This window comes from Lithobates pipiens, unplaced genomic scaffold (genome assembly GCF_037356315.1).
Source record: "Lithobates pipiens isolate NorthernLeopardFrog02 unplaced genomic scaffold, aLitPip1_a1.2 Scaffold_3, whole genome shotgun sequence".
Taxonomy (NCBI): domain Eukaryota; kingdom Metazoa; phylum Chordata; class Amphibia; order Anura; family Ranidae; genus Lithobates; species Lithobates pipiens.
In genome coordinates, this window is record NW_027507790.1 from 226,402,136 (window position 1) to 226,422,714 (window position 20,579).

The window sequence follows — 20,579 nt, forward strand, 5'->3', positions numbered from 1 at the left end:
GCAAAGATGTTTTTATTACAAATTATGTGAGGAGACTGCAGTTCTCTTGAACACTTGCTCTCTCATTTTCAATCTCCCTCTCTTTCTGATTTCAAGTGTAAGGTGAGTGAAGCCATATTGGTGCACTAGTAAAACCCCAATTGAATTCTGTACAAAACAGAATTCAGTATACGTTTTTATTTGCAATAACGGTACATTTTTTGTGACAAGCTTTTGGGAGTCTACTCCCTTCTTCCAGGCCCAAGAAGTACTGATACACAGAGGTACTATGTGTTTTTTTTTTTTTTTTACTCTTCGCTTACTCTCACAGATTTTTTTTTTTGTGTTTTTTTTTTTATTTTTATTCAGAATTGTCTTTGTTAAACCTCTGTGTTTCATTACTCTTTGGACCTACAGTATAATAAGGTAGTAGACCCTGGACAGATTTTCCTGAAAATTTTATTTTTAATGCAAATTAAGAAAATAACATTATGTATCTAAACTTTGCCTAACTTACGAAGGAGAATTTTTTGTGTGTTTTAGTCCTGACCATTATAAATACAAATAAAATATATACTGAACCAATACAGTTCCCATTTTAAAGGACTGGTAATAAAAAAAAAAAAAAAAAAATTGAAATTACCGTAAATGAAATCTTTTCCTATATACTTGTGAATTCTGGCAATATGGTGCAGCTTATGAGCAGTATGTATTTTTATTGACTCGACTGCCTTTGCTTCTTACAGGTTGCTGAGTTCATGGTAAAGGCATTTTCACATCCTGATGATGTCCGTGTTCCATTAAGAGAGAAATTTAATTCTGTTCAGCAGCGACTGCGGCACTCTATGATTAAAGGTAGTGTGCACTTCCATGAGCAGAAATTATTTTCACTGCATAAGCATTGAAGGAGATGATTTAAAAAATACTATTGTCTTTGTGTTGTGTAAGGACTGTAGTAACTTAAAAGATTGCAGCATATAGAAGAAAATATCTTACGTTTAACATGCTACTGGAAAAAAGAAAATTCCGCAGAATTATGAAGGCTTACATTTCTGATATTCTCCTTAAAATGCTTGTTGCTTGGCTATTATGGTAACCCAATGGCTTTAATAATTTGAATCCTAGATGTAGAACACATTTGCAGATCAGGAGTTTTGGCTACATGGCTGAATGCTTGTTCTGGGTCAGTGACTCAGTACTTAACGAGGAAGTAAACCCTGATGGGTTTACTTCCTCTTTGTCTCCCTGCAAAGGTAAAGCATAATGGGCTACTATGCATCGCATAGTAGCCCATTATGTGTGACTTACCTGACACAGGAGCCAGCAATGTCAACTCTGTCCCCTGTAGTCCAGAGTGTCCATCTTCCTTCCGGGTATCGCTGCTCCGGCCATTCACAGCGCCGGAGCAGCGATGACTTCACTCCTGCGCATGTGCACGGGAGCTGCCACTAACAGCATATCGCCGTTAGCAGCGGCATGCCGCTAACGGCGATAGTGCGCCTGCGCGCCGCTGTCTACGGTGCATGCGCCATAGACAGCTGTGCCTGTCTTTTAGTAAATATCTCCTAAACCGTGTAGGTTTAGGAGATGTTTCTTGGACCTACAGTTAAGCCTTAATCTAGGCTTACCTCTAGGTCAAAGTGGTTTGTAAGGGTTTACAACCACTTTAAAGCCTAAAACCAACACTCCACGAGTGTGACTTTTCTGTGTCCCTTGCACTAGTTGCTCTTACTGATCCTAATGCAACCACAGGACACAGTAGTGATTTTTGGTTTGGAAGAACTTCTGAGTGAAAAGGAGGACCAGGAAATTGACACTCACAGAAGTGTTGGTTCCAGAAATAAACATTTCTTAACTGAGCTGTAGGCAGTAGGAGAGGTCAATATTGGCTTTACTCTTTACAGGGAAAACATTGCTGCATTTTAATTGGGTGACTGGTTTATTTTTGATGCAATTAAATTCTGAGACAAAGGAAGACATTTGTAATATGGAATGCGTATTATTTTGTTTGTATAGGACTGGAAGGGGAAGAAATGATGTCTGTTGTAACCCATAATGTGCAGAGGGTGCGAGTGAAAGCTCTCAGACGTGTACAGAGAAACATCGGCCCAGTGGAGATGCATGTTTGGGAGCCAGCTCTGGATGAGAATACAGAGAATGAATCGCACTGCTATGACAAATATTCGTTGGGTACCAGTCTCAGCAGGAGCACACTTACTGACCTTGGCAGGATTTACAGCGACACAGACACCTTGTCTGACACCTTCCGTAGCAGTGCTGCAGAGGACAGGTACTGAGGATACACTTACAGCATGTCTTTATTTCATAGCATTTACAGTCCAGAGCACTTTACAGAGAAATTGAAACCATTCTTAAGGCCAGTTCACAGCACATGCAGTCCAGTGTGTTTTTTTTTCTCTGCATCAAAAATGCATGGAAAGTAGTTTATTTGGTTTTCAGAAGCATAGTTCACACCAGTGCTTGCAGTTCCAGTGCGTTGCAGAAAAAAAAAGTAGAACACGCTGAATTTTTCCTGCACTGTACTGGACTGTACTGGAACGCTGTAAAACGTTTCCAAAACACTCTGAAACACTCTAAAAATGCACTGGAACACACGTCCTTATTTAAGGTTTCAAAAAAAGGGGAAAAAATGCACTGGAATGGTCAAAAATGCACATGCAGAAAGGCATCTGGACTGTGTTTCTATGGTGTGAACTGGCCCTTATAGTCATATGTTGATTCCTGGTACAGTTTGGGTGGGAGCCAGTGAGAAAAGTCTGGAGCTCACAAACACAGGGAAAAAATTACTGAATAGTCCAAAGCCATGGGTAAAAGCATGCAAAGCACTGATACTCTTGCTCGAATATAGTTGCCATCTTCATTGCATCCGCAGATAAAACTTTGCTTCCACATTTTACACTATACAAGTCTTTACTCATAGCAGCCTGCCACGATTAGTGGGTTTCATAGCACAAAATTCATAGGCTTGTATGTGTTTTTTCTGGTTTTAACAGGGGATAAAGTAAAGAGTGCTCTTTTGTTCAAGTGCGTTGCTGACATTTTTTTGTACTTTTTTTTACAGGGAGAACATACAGATTCCTTATAGCTTTGGGGTTTATTTACTAAAGGCAAATCCACTGTACACTAACGAAAGCGCATTCTTTACTTTATCCCCAAAATTGTTGCTGTCGTTCTGAGAGGGACATGCAAGGAAAATTTAAAAAAAAACACATTTTGCTTACACATGATTGGATGATAGAAATCAGCAGAGCTTCCCATAATTTCAGATCTTCCCACCAGATCTACAGTGACTGCAATTCCAAGTGCACTTGTAGTGCATTGTGGGTTTGCCTTTAGTACAATAACCCCTTTGTTTACATGAAGTAGAGCTAACTAACTAGCCAACTTGCATACTTGGGAGCACTCTGTGTAGTGACTTTAAAGTAGAAGTCCGGTCAAAACCTAGTTAATCTTAAATCTGCTCCCACCCCCATTATAAGCCCTATAATAACTACCCTGTAAAGCGGGGATCCAAACTATGGCCCTCCAGCTGTTGCGGAACTACACATCCTATGAGGCATTGTAAAACTGACATTCACAGACATGACTAGGCATGATGAGAATTGTAGTTCATGAACAACTGGGGGCCAAAGTTTGGACACCCCTGCAAAAGGAAAGGGGTTTATACTTACCTAATCTAATGCACTGCAGTATGGTTATGTGATCGTCTCCCAACTCTGATTTCAGCGGAGAGGAGGCTGACAACGGTTACTCCATAGGAAGTCTATGGGTGATGTCACTGCCCAGGCTCTGCAGCAGAAGACAGCCTCTGGGGAGATCATGTGACTGGACCAGAGTGCCCTTAGATTAGGTAAATAGAAGCATTTTTCCTTTACAGGGTAGTTAGTATAGGGCAATGATGGCGAACCTTGGTACCCCAGTTGCTTTGGAACTATGTTTCCCATGAAGCTCATGCACTCAGCAGTGTAGTTGAGCATCATGGAAAATGTAGTTCCAAACATCTGGGGTGCTAAGGTTCGCCATCACTGGTATAGGGCTTAGAATGGGAGTGGGAGCAGGTTTAAGCTTACTTAGTTTTTGACCAGACTTCCGCTTTAACTCTTTCACTACCACCGACATAAGGCATACTGCGAAACAGACGATACACAAGAGCAGCGCTCTCAACAAAGGAAACGCCAGACAAATCTGGTGGAGTCTAACAGCTGGGTGCACAGGCTTAAAGGATCTCCATCCATAAGTTTTTCAGAAGAAAAAGTAGCCAGCACCTCCAGAATTCAATAAAATGAATAATCTTTATTGCAACATATAGGTGGATAAAAACCGCTTGCATGTTATGGCCCAAAGCCTTGATCACAGGATGTGATCAAGGTTTTGTGTGGAAACATGTAAGCTGTTTTTATCCACCTATATGTTGCAATAAAGATTATTCATTTTACTGGATTCTGGAGCTGCCCGAATGCCCGAATACCGTTTTTCTGAATACTGCGAAACAGAACGTCCTCCTGCTGTAAGCACATGGTCTCTTCAGTGACTGCGAACTTGCAACAGAACTTCCCCCCAGACTCTGCTGATTATATAAAAAAAAAAAATAGTGAGCTTCATGTACAGTTTATAAATGAACAGGATGCTACTGTACATAGTGCTTCCTGTTCAATCAATTCAGCTTCAGCTGCAGAGGAGGAGGACTCCTGATCTAAAGCACCATTCCCTTAACTGCTGGTTAGATTTAGCGATGTCACCACTGTTGTTTTGTTTTCACTGTTGTCTTTGTTGGAGAAGAAGCTGTGCTTGCGGACCTGCAGTGCATGGATCTTCATTCTTTCTGCTTCATTCATTATGTGTATTTGTGCTTCTTCTACTCCCTTGTTGTTTTAATAATTTCTCCACCAGTCATCAGGGGAGCAGCTCCAACAATGCCCTGCTCCCCATCCAAGATGGTGCTTCTGCACAGAGATACAATGTAGAACAAGGCATAGTAAGGCCTGGTTCACACCTAATGTATTTTAGTGCTTTTTGCATTTTGCAGATTTGCACTACAGAATGTGTTCCATGAGAAACCATGGACTGCAGTGCAAATCTGCAAAATGCAAAAAGCACTAAAAATGTGTAGGTGTGAACCAGTCCTGAGTCAGTAGTGGGGAAGAGATCAGCTACAGGGAGTGTATGTGCAATATTGATGACCAGTCCTCTGCCATCCTTTGCCTTTTTAGGGGCAGATTCCATAGTTCATGTTTAAAACTGGGTGCTACACCCTGAGTTTTTTTTTTTTCATTCAACCAGTTGGCAGAACAGAAAAATAAAATCAGATTCCTGCATCCACACGAGCAATGTGAATGCAGAATTCTCCTGATCGAATGCTGGTTTTCCAGCAGGACCGTTTGACAGAAGCCAGTCTATCGATCAGCTTCTGTTAAACAGAGAGGGCTAAACAAGGATCAATCCATGCTGTCACAAAGTAACACCCTTTTAGGCTGCTCATATACATAAAATGTTAGTGTCAGAGGCTATCTGTAGTAGGCTCTGTACTGGCCACAAGGCCACCAAGGCTGTTGTCTGTGGAGCTGCACATTGTTAGTGTTACTAAACTCAGGACCCTGCATTCCCCATATCTGGTCTCCCACAGTACACCTTTTCTCATCAGCAGTATATAGCAGTCTTGTGACTTCTATCACTGCCCAGCAAAATGCTGGTTAAAGCTTGTAGGAAGAGTTTTAATTCTACTCTGGCTGTCGTATGACACTGCAGGACCCTCTGTCTGGACAGTGCTGATTGGCCCTGTGCTGATCACATGAAAAAAAACTTCCCTAGCAATGCACACCAAACTGAGCATGTGCAGCTTGTCCCCACGGCGCTCTGTACTATTAGGAGATGATTAGGGGACGATGGAAAAAGGGGAGGATCAGAGAAGACAGGATCAAACCTCCTTTTTTACACAATATGCAAGATTAACCCCTTAGGTTCCACCGTGAGTATAACCAGCATGCTTTACTGCATATACAGACTGATTTTACTGTTGTGGGTTTAGTAACATTTTAATGAGCAGCAGTGAGTTCAGATGCACAGGCAGAGAAAATTCATCCTTCTCCCTGGTGCCACTTACAGGGCACTGGAGGCTTCATAGAGAGTAGCCTGCTACTGACAAAGGACATAATGAATTGCTGTACAATACCAGCATCAGCAACATCTTAAATAATATCTCTTGATGACACTGTCTCTTTAAATGTTTTAATTTTTTGTATGGAGTGTACCTTTATTTTTTCTTTGGTTGGATTATTTTTTGTTTTTAGCATGTATTAATCCTCTTTTGCAGAACAGAGTGGCACACCCCACTCGGTAAACCCGTGCTCAGTGGAATGTCAAACAAAGTCAGAGAAAAAATAAAAGAGAGAAATGAGATGCCCATTGAGAATGGACCCACTGTACCCAAAGTTGGCACCTGGGAGTTTGAGTGTGACGATGAAGAGTACACCAACTTCCTGGATCTCTTTCTTAGCTATCTTCTGGAGAGGGACTTGCTTCATAGCACTGAGCCAGCAGTTCCTTTTCTCACTTCCTTTGCTCCACATCTTCGAGAACATGAGCTCAACTCCCTTGCATTCGATGTTCATACTACGCTAAAACGCAAGCTGGGGCGACCTGAGATAAAAAGTGTCTTCAGAGCTGGTTCCTGCTACAAAGTTAATGCAGAACCCCAGAATGCCCCTACTGTGGACAGAACATTAGTTCAGACTCAAGGCACAACTGAGCCATCTCCAGTCTTATGTTCAACGGTGATGCTGGGGAAGCCATTGTCCTCGGCTGAGAAGTACTTTCATAGGATTAAATCACGATCTGTCAAAAACGGCTTGTTTGGCTTACAGGATCAAAGAACAAAAAAGTGCCACGAAGATGACTGTAATTTGATTTTTTCTGGATACACTTTTGATCATTACAGCTACAACCTCATTAAGAACAAACACTGCAAACCTAGTGAAGAGCTCGGAGCTGAGCTTCAGGCCAAATACAGCAATGAAATTAAGCTGGTTGAGTGGATGATCCGCTGGTCCGACCGCAGGTTGTTCTATAGTAGAGGTAAAGCAGAACTGTGCCACGTTGGATCCAACACCGCCATACGTGTCAAGACCTCATCTGCTGCTATTCTCACATCTGTATGGCTTTTGGAAAAACCTTACCTGGTAAGTGCTGACATTTAAAGGACAACCCCTGTTTTAAAAGATTTTTTTTTTTTAAGGAGAAACCTGTAGACTGTCATTGCTGAGTTCTCACTCTACAAATGCTTCTTGTTTTGGCTGTTGTGACAATCGTCTTACTTTAGTACAGCAAGTCACTAGCCTAGAATAATTTTGTGGGTAAGAACTTGTGAAAGTAATCTGACTGTCCTCATATGGATACTTTTTTTTGGCCATTGACTGCATACTAAAGTTAGAAGATCAGCTAACAGTTAAGTACCTAGCATTTTCAGGAGGAGGTTAGTAATGGCAGTGTCCAAATCAATCTTAGAAAAAAGTTAACTTTATAATGGGTTACAGTCCATCTGAACTGTCTAGTTTTTTCCACTCAGTGTCAAATGGGCATTTTCAAGACAAGTTGGCTAGTTAATGTCTTTAAGTAATTCTAATACATTTGAGTTATATTTCCTCCTGCAAGAGGATTGGACACTGGCAAACAAAAACTGTAGGCCTGTCCAGGGTATAACCACTCCTACTACCAGCATTACTCAGCTTTTCTTGCTAGTGTCCTAGGAGGAGCTCTACTGTGTTAAACACTGACTTTTTTTTTCTTCAATTCAAATCACTTTGTCTTGTGAATTACTGCTACCTGGCACAGTCATGCTCAGCTGGATTTTAGGAGTACCAGGCCTAGACCTCACTGACCTGGACATTGCGGGGATTGCCTAGAAGTGACCACCAGGCACTGAGTTCTGCATGGGGCACTTTCAAGACTTTTTCTGGTAAAAGTCTGATGCGCGGAGCACTTTCCATGTCCATTTAAATAGCTTACTGGGCACTTTTATTCCCTGTTCTTACCAATTTTAGGGTTCACACCATTGCGAATTGGATGCAGGTTCCCCGCGTCCAATTCGCAATAGCAGGAGATTTTGACTGGAGCTGATTCACATATCTCCGCTGCGGTTCCGGTGCAAATTTGCACAGGAGCCCTGTGCGTCTTTTGGTCCGTTTCAGGTCCGAATTCAGCCAAAAATTTGGGCTGAAATCAGACCTGAAACAGTGAACCAGGATGCACCGGACCCCTGCTGGGAGCTGCATGGTGTGAACCCAGCCTTACAGCGAATAATGTTAATGATGTGGGACTGAAAGCTGACGCTGCCCTCTAGGTGGAATGTCATGCTTCATGCTCTCTTTCCTAGGGATGCACCGAAATTTCGGCCGAAAGCCGAAAGAGAATTTCCGCCGTTACTGGTGCCAAAATGGGGCGGGGCTTGCGGAGCTTGGCCCCGCCCACGGTGCCGCCCATCACGGGGGTGTCATTCTGTCTTTAGCTCTCCTCCTCCCCTCCCTCCTCACCTATGCTGCAGTCAGCCTGTGGGGTCTCGCTCTAAAGTCCCCCTCTCCACAGCGGTGGCTGCATATGTCTCCTCAGCCGATGTGTAAATCGGCTGTGCAGGAGCTGGGCACGATGTTTACTGTGAAAGTGAAACCAAAGGAGAGGCATCTAGCAGTGTGTGCTGTGCTCTCTGCATCCCCCTAGAGTGCAGTACCCAGCATGGAGATTAATGTACAGAGCTGCAGCTGACAATTTAAAAAAAAGTCTCTCTATATATATATATGTTTGTATGTGTGTGTTGTATGTATGTGTGTGTGTGTGTGTGTTATAGGTGTGCATGTTTTTGTGTGTGTATATATATATATATATATATATATATATGTATATATATGTATGTATGTATGTATGTACAGTGCCTTGCGAAAGTATTCGGCCCCCTTGAACTTTTCAACCTTTTGCCACATTTCAGGCTTCAAACATAAAGATATACAATTTTTATTTTTTGTGAAGAATCACCAACAAGTGGGACACAATTGTGAAGTGGAACGAAATCTATTGGATTTTTGAAACTTTTTTAACTAATAAAAAAATGAAAAGTGGGGCGTGCAAAATTAAAAAAATATTCGGCCCCCTTGCGTTAATACTTTGTAGAGCCACCTTTTGCTGCAATTACAGCTGCAAGTCGCTTGGGGTATGTCTTTATCAGTTTTGCACATCGAGAGACTGAAATTCTTGCCCATTCTTCCTTGCAAAACAGCTCGAGCTCAGTGAGGTTGGATGGAGAGCGTTTGTGAACAGCAGTTTTCAGCTCTTTCCACAGATTCTCGAGTGGATTCAGGTCTGGACTTTGACTTGGCCATTCTAACACCTGGATACGTTTATTTGTGAACCATTCCTTTGTAGATTTTGCTGTATGTTTGGGATCATTATCTTGTTGGAAGATAAATCTCCGTCCCAGTTTCAGGTCTTTTGCAGACTCCAACAGGTTTTCATCCAGAATGGTCCTGTATTTGGCTGCATCCATCTTCCCTTCAATTTTAACCATCTTCCCTGTCCCTGCTGAAGAAAAGCAGGCCCAAACCATGATGCTGCCACCACCATGTTTGACAGTGGGGATGGTGTGTTGAGGGTGATGAGCTGTGTTGCTTTTACGCCAAACATATCGTTTTGCATTGTGGGCAAAAAGTTTGATTTTGGTTTCATCTGACCAGAGCACCTTCTTCCACATGTTTGGTGTGTCTCCCAGGTGGCTTGTGGCAAACTTTAGACAAGACTTTTTATGGATATCTTTGAGAAATGTCTTTCTTCTTGCCACTCTTCCATAAAGGCCAGATTTGTGCAGTGTACGACTGATTGTTGTCCTATGGACAGACTCTCCCACCTCAGCTGTAGTTCTCTGCAGTTCATCCAGAGTGATCATGGGCCTCTTGGCTGCATCTCTGATCAGTCTTCTCCTTGTCTGAGCTGAAAGTTTAGAGGGACGGCCAGGTCTTGGTAGATTTGCAGTGGTCTGATACTCCCATTTCAAAATGATCGCTTGCACAGTGCTCCTTGGGATGTTTAAAGCTTGGGAAATCTTTTTGTATCCAAATCCGGCTTTAAACTTCTCCACAACAGTATTACGGACCTGCCTGGTGTGTTCCTTGGTCTTCATGATGCTCTCTGCGCTTTCAACAGAACCCTGAGACTATCACAGAGCAGGTTCATTTATACAGAGACTTGATTACACACAGGTGGATTCTGTTTATCACCATCAGTCATTTAGGACAACATTGGATCATTCAGAGATCCTCGCTGAACTTCTGGAGTGAGTTTGCTGCACTGAAAGTAAAGGGGCCGAATAATTTTGCACGCACCACTTTTCAATTTTTTATTTGCTAAAAAAGTTTAAAATATCCAATACATTTCGTTCCACTTCACAATTGTGTCCCACTTGTTGGTGATTCTTCACAAAAAATTTAAATTTTATATCTTTATGTTTGAAGTCTGAAATGTGGCAAAAGGTTGAAAAGTTCAAGGGGGCAGTGTGTGTGTGTGTGTGTGTGTGTGTGTGTGTGTGTGTGTGTGTGTGTGTGTGTGTGTGTGTGTGTGTGTGTGTGTGTGTTGTGTGCATGTTTATATGTATGTGTGTTAAGTGTGTATGTTTCTATGTGTGTGTGTGTGCATGTATGTGTTATATGTGTGTTGTATGTTTATATGTGTATATGTTTATATATGTGTGTGTGTGTGTGTGCGCTATTTATATGTGTATGTTTATATGCACTGGTGAGGCACAGGCAGGCTACATGGCGGGCACTGGTAGGCTGCTGGGCACAGTGAGGCTGCATTGATCTCCTGTAGCATGTCCGCAATCTCTGACCAGCTCCTGTAGCATGCCTGCAGTCTCTGACCAGCTCCTGTACCATGCCTGTAGTCTCTGACCAGCTCCTGTACCATGCCTGCAGTCTCTGACCAGCTCCTGTAGCATGCCTGCAGTCTCTGACCAGCTCCTGTAGCATGCCTGCAGTCTCTGACCAGCTCCTGTAGCATGCCTGCAGTCTCTGACCAGCTCCTGTAGCATGCCTGCAGTCTCTGACCAGCTCCTGTTGCATGCCTGCAGTCTCTGACCATCTCCTGTAGCATGCCTGCAGTCTCTGGCCATCTCCTGTAGCATGTCCCCAGTCTCTAACCATCTCCTGTAGCATGTCCCCAGTCTCTGACCATCTCCTGTAGCATGTCCCCAGTCTCTGACCATCTCCTGTAGCATGCCTGCAGTCTCTGACCATCTCCTGTAGCATGCCTGCAGTCTCTGACCATCTCCTGTAGCATGCCTGCAGTCTCTGACCATCTCCTGTAGCATGTCCCCAGTCTCTGACCATCTCCTGTAGCATGTCCCCAGTCTCTGACCATCTCCTGTAGCATGTCCCCAGTCTCTGACCATCTCCTGTAGCATGTCCCCAGTCTCTGACCATCTCCTGTAGCATGTCCCCAGTCTCTGATCATCTCTTGTAGCATGTCCCCAGTCTCTGACAATCTCCTGTATAAAAATATTTTTTTTAAATAGTCAATTTCGGTATCGGTGCTGTTTCGGTATCGGTTTCGGTTTTCGGGATCAAGGAAGATTTATTTTCGGTATCGGTTTCGGCACCAAAAAACCCATTCGGTGCATCCCTACTCTTTCCCTCTTTACAGCATCAAGGAAGCATCTCCTGCTACTGCTCCTAGTTAGCAAAAAATAGATAAGATTGCGCTATGGACAAATTCCACCCGTTCGCCACACAGGCAAGGGAAAAAAATATATATATAGTGAAATAAAGATAAATTAAAAAAATGAACTTAAGGGGTTAAAGCTGCCTGTGCTTGAGACCTGTCCCTAAGAATAGGAATAGGTTAGAAATCTAAAATATAAATTAAGCTTTGGCGCTAAAACCTTTTTGTGCACTGTGAATACTAAAATCATATATGAGTGTGAGATGATCTATTATCTCTGCTGGTGCTCTGGAGAATTTAAAACAAATTGCGGTGGAAACCTTTTAAAACCACTATATACGTGATGTTAAAATGCGTGAAAAAAGAAAAGAGGATGTATGTCTGTTGATTTACACCTCAAAAAATGCACATATGTATTGGAAAAGTAGTGGATCAATCACATAAAAACAATTAAGAATACTACTGTGCTCGGTAAAAAAACATACATAAACCAATATCTGAAAAATCATATGCAATATGTTCAAAGTGATAATCAAAAAGCGTTTTGTGAAAGTACCCAGAAAAAATAATAATAATAGTGACAAAAAATCTTATAATGTCCAACGGAAATTTTCAAAGTCGCATCAACTGGTTGCTGGAAAAACGCATGGAACTTTCATCAAATGAGGAAGGTAGAGTAAAGTGACTAGTGCAGAAGGGTTAAATGCATTCCTCTCCGGTGCGCCACTCTGTGTTAGGAAAAAGGGATCTATATGTGCTCACCAGACAAAAAACCCTCGATGGGTTAATCGAGCAGCCACAGTATGAGCCACTGTGCAGCTTTCTTTGGGCTCTGCTTCTGCTATGCTGGGGAGATGCTTTACACTTTTCCTTCCACAGGTAGTCCGTTTAGCAATTATGCATGAAGGGAAACAGAAGTACAAACATAGTGCAATACTGTTGTTTGAACGTTTTTTTGTTTATTAAGAAGTCAGGTTACTCACAATATCCAAAGAGACAAGATCGCTTTAAAATTAGCCGCGCCGGCGTTGCTGCTTGTATACCAGTGTAAGGTGCACGTTCTAGGCCACTCCCTACGCGTTTCGTCAAAGCGACGTCATCTGGGGCGTCATCCCAGATGACGTCGCTTTGACGAAACGCGTAGGGCGTGGCCTAGAACGTGCACCTTACACTGGTATACAAGCAGCAACGCCGGCGCGGCTAATTTTAAAGCGATCTTGTCTCTTTGGATATTGTGAGTAACCTGACTTCTTAATAAACAAAAAAACGTTCAAACAACAGTATTGCACTATGTTTGTACTTCTGTTTCCCTTCATGCATAATTGCTAAACGGACTACCTGTGGAAGGAAAAGTGTAAAGCATCTCCCCAGCATAGCAGAAGCAGAGCCCAAAGAAAGCTGCACAGTGGCTCATACTGTGGCTGCTCGATTAACCCATCGAGGGTTTTTTGTCTGGTGAGCACATATAGATCCCTTTTTCCTAACACAGAGTGGCGCACCGGAGAGGAATGCATTTAACCCTTCTGCACTAGTCACTTTACTCTACCTTCCTCATTTGATGAAAGTTCCATGCGTTTTTCCAGCAACCAGTTGATGCGACTTTGAAAATTTCCGTTGGACATTATAAGATTTTTTGTCACTATTATTATTATTTTTTCTGGGTACTTTCACAAAACGCTTTTTGATTATCACTTTGAACATATTGCATATGATTTTTCAGATATTGGTTTATGTATGTTTTTTTACCGAGCACAGTAGTATTCTTAATTGTTTTTATGTGATTGATCCACTACTTTTCCAATACATATGTGCATTTTTTGAGGTGTAAATCAACAGACATACATCCTCTTTTCTTTTTTCACGCATTTTAACATCACGTATATAGTGGTTTTAAAAGGTTTCCACCGCAATTTGTTTTAAATTCTCCAGAGCACCAGCAGAGATAATAGATCATCTCACACTCATATATGATTTTAGTATTCACAGTGCACAAAAAGGTTTTAGCGCCAAAGCTTAATTTATATTTTTACTGCTCCTAGTTGCATGTATTTATATAAACCTTTGACTGATTCCTGCTGCTTGCTTAAAGTGACTTTGGTCACATTCAACCATCTGGCCCTCCCCTGCTACCCAGCTGTTATTTGAATACCTGGGGCCTTTCATTGTTCCTTTAGCCTTTAATCTGTTTTTACGCCACATGGTTGCTGTGGCATCATGTCTGATTCTTGACAGGGGTGGTAGTGCCGATGAATGTGCTCTCAGCTTATATTATTATCTGTTCTTAGGTAGGCCATAGATTGTGATTGAAGAAAATTGCTAGATTCCCCCAACAACACAGTCAGTGTTGATAAGGGACTGCCTCCCACGGAACTATTGTGTTCTCCCAGTGGGGGGTGAGGAGAACACAATATTTATTGCTAGCGGCTATAGCGCTGGTAATATTCGCATGCTAAAAATCCGACATGCTGGTTGTATCGAAGTCGATCGATGGATTGACTTGGGTACAATCAGCCTGCCCATAGATGGATAGAATCTCGGCAAGTTCAGGAGGGACCAGCCTAAATTCAATCCATCTATGGCCAGCTTTAGAGTCTGTCCTGTCCTCAGAGTACTACTCTTTAGCACTGTTTGACTTGGCTGAATCCTTGACCCTTTAGGCTTAGGTCTTTACCATGTTCATACAAGACTCACCCAGCTATTTTATGATTCTATGCGCTCTAAGCATAGACCTGCTTAGTGTTTCCAATCAGGTTGTAACATGTAGATCTACTGTAAATTCAACCACCCCTTTAGGCACAAATCCAAAAATCTAAAGCCGGCCATTAGCGGTTTTAATCTGGTTTAGCAGGGCTTGGCTAAGATTCGAACCATATCTGGGCAAGCTGATTATACTCAAGTTGATTGATCGATCAACTTGGGCATGACCAGCATGTCACATTTTTCTACATACAGCTACTGCCAGCGGCTAAAGCCGCTGTCAGTAACAATTGTATTCTGTTGGCCATTAATGCTCCCCACGCCCCCCATTGGCACAATACAATAGAGCAGCGAGAGGCATTCTCCCCATCAACACTGACTTTGTTGGTGGGGGAAATTAAGCAATTTTCTTCTATCATCTTTGGCCAGCCTAATGCCGCGTACACGCGACCGGACTTTTCGACGGACTAGGTCCGACGGTCTTCTCGACGGACTTTCAGCGGAGTTCCGACGGACTTTCCAAATGAACGGACTTGGCCACACACAATCACACCAAAGTCCGACGGATTTGAACGTGATGACGTACGACTGGACTAGAATAAGGAAGTTCATAGCCAGTAGCCAATAGCTGCCCTAGCATAGTTTTTTGTCCGTCGGACTAGCATACACACGAATGGATTTGTCGATAGGAACTGGGTCCGGTGGAGTTCCAGCTGAAAAATTTGAAACATGTTCTATTTATAAAGTCCATCAGATTTTTCATGGAAAGGTCCGATGGAGCCCACACACAATCGAATTGTCCGACTGATTCGTTTCCATCTGACCTCTGCTGTCAAAGTCTGGCCGTGTGTACGCGACATTAGACTTAAGTCTTTTGCAATGCTTTCCTCTCTCTAAAGACCCTTCCTCGCTCTTAAGAGGATGGGGGGCATCTTTGTGCTATGTGTGCTCTTATTGCACAGGCACCCCTAACCTGGAATTCAAGCAACGTCTCAGAGAATTATTATGTAGAGTTATATCTCTACTTCCTAATTTTTTCTTTTTCATTTTCCGATTTGCCAAGGCAGTCAGAACCACAGAGTGCCATACTCATTCTTGAGATTACTTCCTGTTTTCCTAATGGACAAAAAGTTTTATATATAAGCAGATACCTAACCCTTAGATTTGTGAATCTTGTTATGACCACAAGAACATCATACACAAAACATTCAGATGTAATTTTTTTCTAACGTACAATTCAAGTCCATTCAGTTACTTTCATATAACTAGAGTAATCTTCAGTGTCATACGTTAGTGATACTACTTGGACAGATAATGCTTGGGTTAGGTACTACCTCCTGATATCTCAGTGCTAGGCAGCCCTTGTCTATAATACTTTGGCTTATGCTTAATCATAGCCCAAAAATTGTCATATTTCTTTTATTAAGATTCTGATTCTTCTTTACACCCGCACTTCCCCCAATACCCCATTACCCAACTTCTTGAGGCATTTTTTTCAAGCCTTAGATATTCACAATTTTCTATTAGTTTCATATCACATCACCAAGGCATATTATCTTCCTTATACTGGTCCCTGTTATAGATGGTAGATCAGGAATATGAATCCCTTCCAGGCATATGGGATCTTGCCTGAGAGTCTGAAACTATCAAACACACTCAGTCCTAGCTGGGAGTTAAGTTCTCTATCACCTACAATAACGGAGTGTTTTCATGCCAGTTACTCCATAGTTACATACTCAGTAAGGCCGAAAAAAGACAATAGTCCATCCAGTTAAACCTGTGTAGGTGTATATGTATCAGTGTCTATGATTATTTCCCATATCCCTGTATGTTATGTCCTTTAAGAGGTACATCTAATAGTATTTTAAAAATATCCATACTCCCCGCAGCCACCACCAATTGTGGGAGAGAGTTGCACATCCTTATAGCCCTAACGGTGCAGAACCCCTATGCAGTATAATCTTAAACTGCTTCTCCTCCAGTCTCATTGTGTGGCCTTGTGTCCTTTTACACTTCCTGAGACTTGATAGTTTATTTCCTATGCTGGGATCCCCATTGTGATATTTGTAGATCACGATCATGTCTCTTCTCAAGTGTCTCATCTCTTAAGTGTTTGCAGTCGTTCCATGTAATTGAGGTCCTCTAGTGACCTTATTAGTTTTGTTGCCCTTCTTTGGACTCTCCAGCTCAGGCACATACCTTCAGGGGACTGGTGACCAGAATTGAATGGATAACTCCAGATGTGGCCTAACCAGAGTTTTATAAAGTGGCAGAATTATAGTTTTATCCCTGGAATATATCCTTTTTTTATGCATGCAGACATTCTGCCTGCTTTGGCAGCTGCAGCTTGACACTGCATGCTGTTGCTCAGTCTGTCATCTAGTAGTACCTCTAGATCCTTCTACATCCTTGATTCTCCCAAAGGTTCTCCACCTAGTAAATATTTAGCATCTATCTTTTTTGCCCCCAAGTGCATTACTTTACATTGCTCCACATTAAAGCGGGAGTCCACCGGGACTCCGCGTTTTTTTTTTTTTTTTTTAAAAGCCAGCAGCTACAAATACTGCAGCTGCTGACTTTTAAATAGTGACACTTACCTGTCCAGCGCGCCCGCGATGTCGGCACCCGAAGCCGATCGCTCGCTCGGCTGCCGGGTCCCGCCGCCATCTTGGGTATGGGAATCAGGAAATGGAGCCTTTCGGCTTCATTTCCCGGTTCCCTACTGCGCATGCGCGAGCCGCGCGGCGCAATCCGGACGGTCCCCGCTGCCTCTGGGAGCTGTGTGTTTCCCAGCAGGCAGCGGGGCACTTGCTGAAGGGGGCGGGCGCTTGCGGAACGGGGCGTAACGTACGCCCCGTTCCGCAGAGAGCTAGCCCGGAAGTGGGTGCTGTTACCTGGATTATCCAGGTAACTGCACCCCCCTCCCCCCTGAAAGGTGCCGATTGTGGCGCCGGAGGGGGGGGGGGATTCCGATGAGCGGAGGTCCATTTTAGGGTGGACCTCCGCTTTAAGCCTAATTTGCCATTTGTCTGCCCACTCCTTTATCTTATTCAGATCATTCTGCAAAATTTCTATGTCCCGATGTTAGTCTATTACTCTGCTTATCTTTGTGTCATCTGCAAAAACAGAAACTGAGCCAGTTATTTCAACTCTATATTATTTATGAATATATTGAATACAAATTGGTTCCAAGACAGAACCCTGGGTACCCCACTCACCACTCCAGACCAGTCTGAGTACATGTTATTTATCACCACCCTTTGGACCCTTCACTGTAACCAGTTTTTTACCCAAGCACAGACCCTATGGTCCAAGCCAGCAGACCTCAGCTTGTAAATTAAGTGTTTATGGTGGACTGTATCAAATGCTTTTGCAAAGTCCAGATACACCACATCCACAGGTCTCCCCCTATCTAGATGGCAGCTCTTTTCCTCGTAGAATGTTAGCAGATTGTTCTGGCAGGAACGTCCTCTCATAAACCCATGCCGATTACCAGTAATGATCTTCTTCTCTTCAGCAAATCTTTGGATATAGTCCCTACTCATCCCCTCCAATAATTTACCCACTATTGATGTTAGGCTGACTGGCCTGTAATTCCCAAGAATATGTTTCTGCCCTTTTTTGAATATTGAGTATTGGCTTTTCTCCAATCAGCTGGTGGTAATCCTGTCATTATGCTGTCCACAAATATCAGGAATAATGGCCTGGCTATAACTTGACTGAGTTCTTTGAGGACTCTCGGGTGTAAGCCATCTGGTCCTGGTGATTTATTTGTGTTAAGTTTAAGTCTTTCATTGGCTCTGGCCTCTGTTAGCCACGTGGGTATGTCATATGTTGTCACTAACACTAATTATTGTTGGTAAACCCTTCTTTTTCCTGCATAAAAACTGTGAAGAAGGCATTCAGTACAGTTAATCAATAAACCGTGCTGAAGAAGTCAATGCTTTGGTGATATACTTCTAGGGGACGGAGCCTGCGCATTGACATTACATCGTGACCATCTTGAGACCTATTCTCTGAAATGTGTTTTCAGCTTGCACGGCTTACATTGCCATTTTGGAAGTTAATACCTTTCCTTTTTTATATATTATTAAACATTTTAAACAGAGAGCACTAGATTCTGCCTTCCTTCTTTTGCATATTCATCATATTTGGTGAAATTTTTTATAGCGCAGCACTGTTTATTGATTATTTGCACCTTTTAATTGAAGTGAGAACACTTGTTAGTGATGGCAGCTATTATTATTATTCAAAATTTGTTCACCGCTTTATTTCACAAGATTGCTCGGTTTGATATTCACTTCATACACATTTAGTGCAGCTGAGAATCCCCGGAGTGCATGTGCCGCTGAAGTCAGCGGCTCATTGCGAGGGGAATATCTCCTAAACCGTACAGGTTTAGGAGATATTCTTTTTACCTACAGATAAGCCTTAAGATAAGGATTTCATCTCCAAATACGGAAAGGTTTCTTCACAATAAGAGCTGTAAAAACGTGGAATAGACTCCCTCTAGAGGTGGTTCTGGCCAGCTCAGTAGATTGCTTTAAAAAAGGCCTGGATTCTTTCTTAAATGTACATAATATAACTGGGTACTGACATTTATAGGTAAAGTTGTTGCAGGGAAACGCAGATTGCCTCTCGGGGGGGATCAAGAAATAATTTTTCCCCTGCTGTAGAAAATTAGAGCATGCTTTGCTGGGGTTTTTTGCCTTCCTCTGGATCAACTGTGGGTAAAGGATTGTGTATATGGGATTGTATGTTTTTTTTTTTGGTTGAACTGGATGGACTTGTGTCTTTTTTCAACCTGACTATGTCACGCTCAAGAAAATGTATGGATCTATAGTCTATTCACCATAACTTTTGATATTGAAGGCCAGAAATTGTTCCTAAGTTTATTCTTGATCATTAACCTAAGTTATGAAGATCTAGATTAGATTGCAGTTGATTCTCTCTTCCCTAATCAGGTTGTTTTTGTTTTCACCTTACCAAATCAGACCTTGTAGTCTACTTATAGAAGGACTCTATGTCCTTGTAAAGAATGCCTCCCCTTTTTTGCAAAGCTTCCTTCTACCCTCACCTTATACCTCTAGCATTAAGAGGTTTGTTTTTTACTCTGTTTTTCCTAATTAAAGGGTTTTTTGAGTTTAAGTAGTTTTTCTTCCTTTACCTTTTACAAGAATAAACAGTTTTTTCAGGTATACTCTCGGTATACCTGTCTGCCTTTTGCACCCCTGTTACAAAAGCAGAACTTCTTATCAGTGCACTTTGTACCACTTTGTCTTCTGGTCACACTTCTAACTGGTTTGCCCCAGATCCTGTAACTTACACCTTTGTTATAGGACCTGGACTAATCCTGTTGTTTCTTATAGGTGTACACAACAGAGCAGGGATATGCAATTAGCGGACCTCCAGCTGTTGCAAAACTACAAGTCCCATCATGCCTCTGCCTCTGGGTGTCATGCTTATGGCTGCCAGATTCTTGCTATGCCTCATGGGACTTGTAGTTCTGCAACAGCTGGAGGTCCGCTAATTGCATATCCCTGCAATAGAGGTATCCATACTGAAATTGTGCAGAGCAGAACCTTCAGTTTCATTTCTGTTTCAATCTCCTTTCGCCTTCTTGTTTTGACTTGAAACCTTATTCTGAGGATCTCTGAACCAACAGAGAACAATCTCGGAACTTATCATAAAGGATCGATCCTTCCTTTTGAGCGCATTCTAAGCAGCCTTCATGTCTCAGACATTCCCGAGATGTATATTTATTTATTTCCATCTGTTATCTTCTTATATCCTAGAAAATATGTCCATTCCAGACATAGTGACTTTGGTTATTCTGGATACTCAGCATTCTGAAATTGGGTTAGTCAATCCATATATGTGGGGATCTATTGCACATTCCTATTGCCTGTGCTTTACCCACCCCTCAATGTAATTCTTTGAGGACTTGCTATGGTCGATATATACCATGCCTGTATTCTGTACTGCAAGATTAAGATGAGAGGAATATCGATTTACCTCTAAATTCCATATATTGGAGTACAGTACAGGACACTGTCCACCATCGCCTCTATTCCTTCGTTATTTTGCATTGCTTGCTACAAAATTGGGAGCCATGGAGTGAGGAAAGTTCCTAAGGGAGGCATCCGTCATGTCCTCAAGAGCTGGCCAGTGCCCAGTTACCTTAAGAT

The 20,579-nt window shown here is 42.4% G+C and overlaps 1 protein-coding gene across 9 annotated transcripts in view; it reads left to right on the plus strand.

Moving 5' to 3' along the window:
- Positions 1-20,579, plus strand: part of CPLANE1 (ciliogenesis and planar polarity effector complex subunit 1) — a 221,997-nt gene that overhangs the window by 105,240 nt on the left and 96,178 nt on the right. For all 9 annotated transcript variants that reach the window (XM_077462837.1, XM_077462838.1, XM_077462841.1 and 6 more), the window contains exons 24-26: positions 726-834; positions 1,996-2,269; positions 6,311-7,175. In XM_077462837.1, the coding sequence (XP_077318963.1) occupies positions 726-834; positions 1,996-2,269; positions 6,311-7,175 (1,248 nt within the window). The remainder of the gene's footprint in view (positions 1-725; positions 835-1,995; positions 2,270-6,310; positions 7,176-20,579) is intronic.